The 1,919-nt window shown below is 39.0% G+C and overlaps 1 protein-coding gene across 1 annotated transcript; it reads left to right on the plus strand.

Moving 5' to 3' along the window:
• The first annotated feature begins 455 nt into the window (after window positions 1–455).
• LOC118745327 lies at window positions 456–1,777 on the plus strand. The gene is made up of 2 exons (XM_036478852.1): window positions 456–605; window positions 680–1,777. The coding sequence occupies exons 1-2, from the start codon at window positions 456–458 to the stop codon at window positions 1,775–1,777; spliced, it is 1,248 nt and encodes a 415-aa protein (XP_036334745.1).
• Window positions 1,778–1,919: the final 142 nt, after the last annotated feature.

Genomic DNA, 1,919 nt, shown 5'->3' on the forward strand with positions numbered 1-1,919 from the left:
CGCCTAAAATGCAGCACTGCAAGTTAATCTATTGTTTAGCAAGTTTTGTAACCAACTATAGCCTCGTTGTGGACTTTGTGGTATACAGACATAATACAAACTCTTTGGAGAATCTCTTAATTTTTTCATCTGAGAAGTTTCCTAGTGTTGGCATAGAACGTGAACTTCAGAACCGTCTACAGATACCACAAATGATTATGAAAAACGAAATATCTACAAATATCAAGAGTTTTGTGAGTCACAACAGCTTCGCGTTAATCTTTCTCGCCCACCTTGAGGAACAAATAACACTGAGGCTTATCTCAGTAAATCTGGTCGGTCGACCACATATTCCAATGGTGCTTGTTAGCAAGAAGGCACCCGATAGTATGGGGGCAGAGCTGGCCTTTTTCGAATTCTTTTGGACCAGAGGAATGTACAATTTAGTGCTGATTTATCGCACAAACAATACCATGATGGTACGCGCTTATGAGGCATTCCCCCAGCCGTATATTATCGCATTGGATGCTAGAAACTTTAGTAGTTTTTTCTGGAATAAACATCAAAATGTGCAGAAATATAATTTTCAGCTTGTTTTTTTTAACGATTCACCGGTGACATTTGCGGTAAGAAAAAAATAATCACTAACCATTTCCGTGAAGAACTTTAAACTAAAATGCACAATTTTCTTTTAAAATAGTTGCCAAATAATACCGGACTCGGTGGTCTCATAGGTGAGGTTTTCCGTGTATTTATGAAACGTGTAAATGGCACTTACTCAATATACCCAATGACCGACGAGTTTATTAGTAGAATGGATATGAGCGGAAATCTTCTGGTGCCGGTAGAAGGAGCAGTCGGGAGCGTAGATTTTAGCTATCCCCTCTACCAAACCCAAATATGTTTGATGCTACCCGTCGAACGAGAGATACCGCACAGCTGGTACCTTTGGTATATTTTCGACACATTCACTTGGTCGCTCTTGAGTTTGACGTTTCTTAATCTCGTCATGCTAGTTTGTTTCATTGGGTGGCGACACGACAACAACCATTTTCGGGACGTTGGACTATATATACTGGTCGCGCTTAAATTATTTCTAACTCACCCATTATCAACAGATCGTGTCTTCTCTGTGAAACGAAGGTTATTTTTGGCATTATTTTGTGGTCTCTTTATGATACTGGTCAACATCTATATTAGCAGTCTGACTTCTTTGCTCAGTGCGGGAGCTCGCATGCCCAAAATACGAACAACTGGGGACTTTCTAAAAACTGATCTGAAAATTATGAATGCACCATCGGAACGTGAGCTTTATTTCGAAACCGATTTGTTGCCAAGATCACTTGCGTCGCGCTTACATGAATTTAATTCTACTATTATAGAAGAAAACCGTTTAAAAGCGAATAGCTGTTACGCCTATTTGGTGTCTACGGAGAAATGGTTGTGGTACAAAAAACAGCAAGCCCACCTACAGCATCCATATTTAAGAATCGCCTCAGATGAATTGTGCACACCATCTTTACATCAAATATTCTTTATGAAAAAGAAATCTCCGTTCAAGGAGACAATAAAGCTGCTCGGTCTCGAGTTGCAAGAGTTCGGATTTGTTAATCACTGGTTAGAGGGGATACCGCCAACTGCAAAACCAGAAATTTCAAACGCAACCTCCCAAGATAAAGAGCCATTGAAAGTGGAGCATTACAAGTTAGCATTTTGCATTTTAGGCGTTGGGTGGTCACTGGCGCTGTTCGCCTTTACGGCGGAGTTATTTAAGTGGCGACAAAAGGAAATCTTCTGAACAGGAACTCTTTTGCGTAAACTTTTAGATTTTGCAAAGGAATATTCTATTAAAAAGTTGAGGGTTGAAAGAACTTAAAGAAAATTAAAATAAATAAAAGAAAAGAAAAGAAAAGAAAAGAAAAGAAAAGAAAAGAAAAGAA

The sequence above is a fragment of the Rhagoletis pomonella genome, unplaced genomic scaffold (genome assembly GCF_013731165.1).
Source record: "Rhagoletis pomonella isolate Grant_MI unplaced genomic scaffold, Rhpom_1.0 Rhpom_scaffold_00008, whole genome shotgun sequence".
In the NCBI taxonomy this organism is placed as follows: Eukaryota; Metazoa; Arthropoda; class Insecta; order Diptera; family Tephritidae; genus Rhagoletis; species Rhagoletis pomonella.

Coding starts and splice junctions, on each gene's coding strand:
- LOC118745327 (XM_036478852.1), top strand. CDS start 456: ATGGTACGCGCTTATGAGGCATTCCCCCAGCCGTATATTATCGCATTG. Junction 606..679: donor ATTCACCGGTGACATTTGCG/GTAAGAAAAAAA, acceptor CTTTTAAAATAG/TTGCCAAATAATACCGGACT.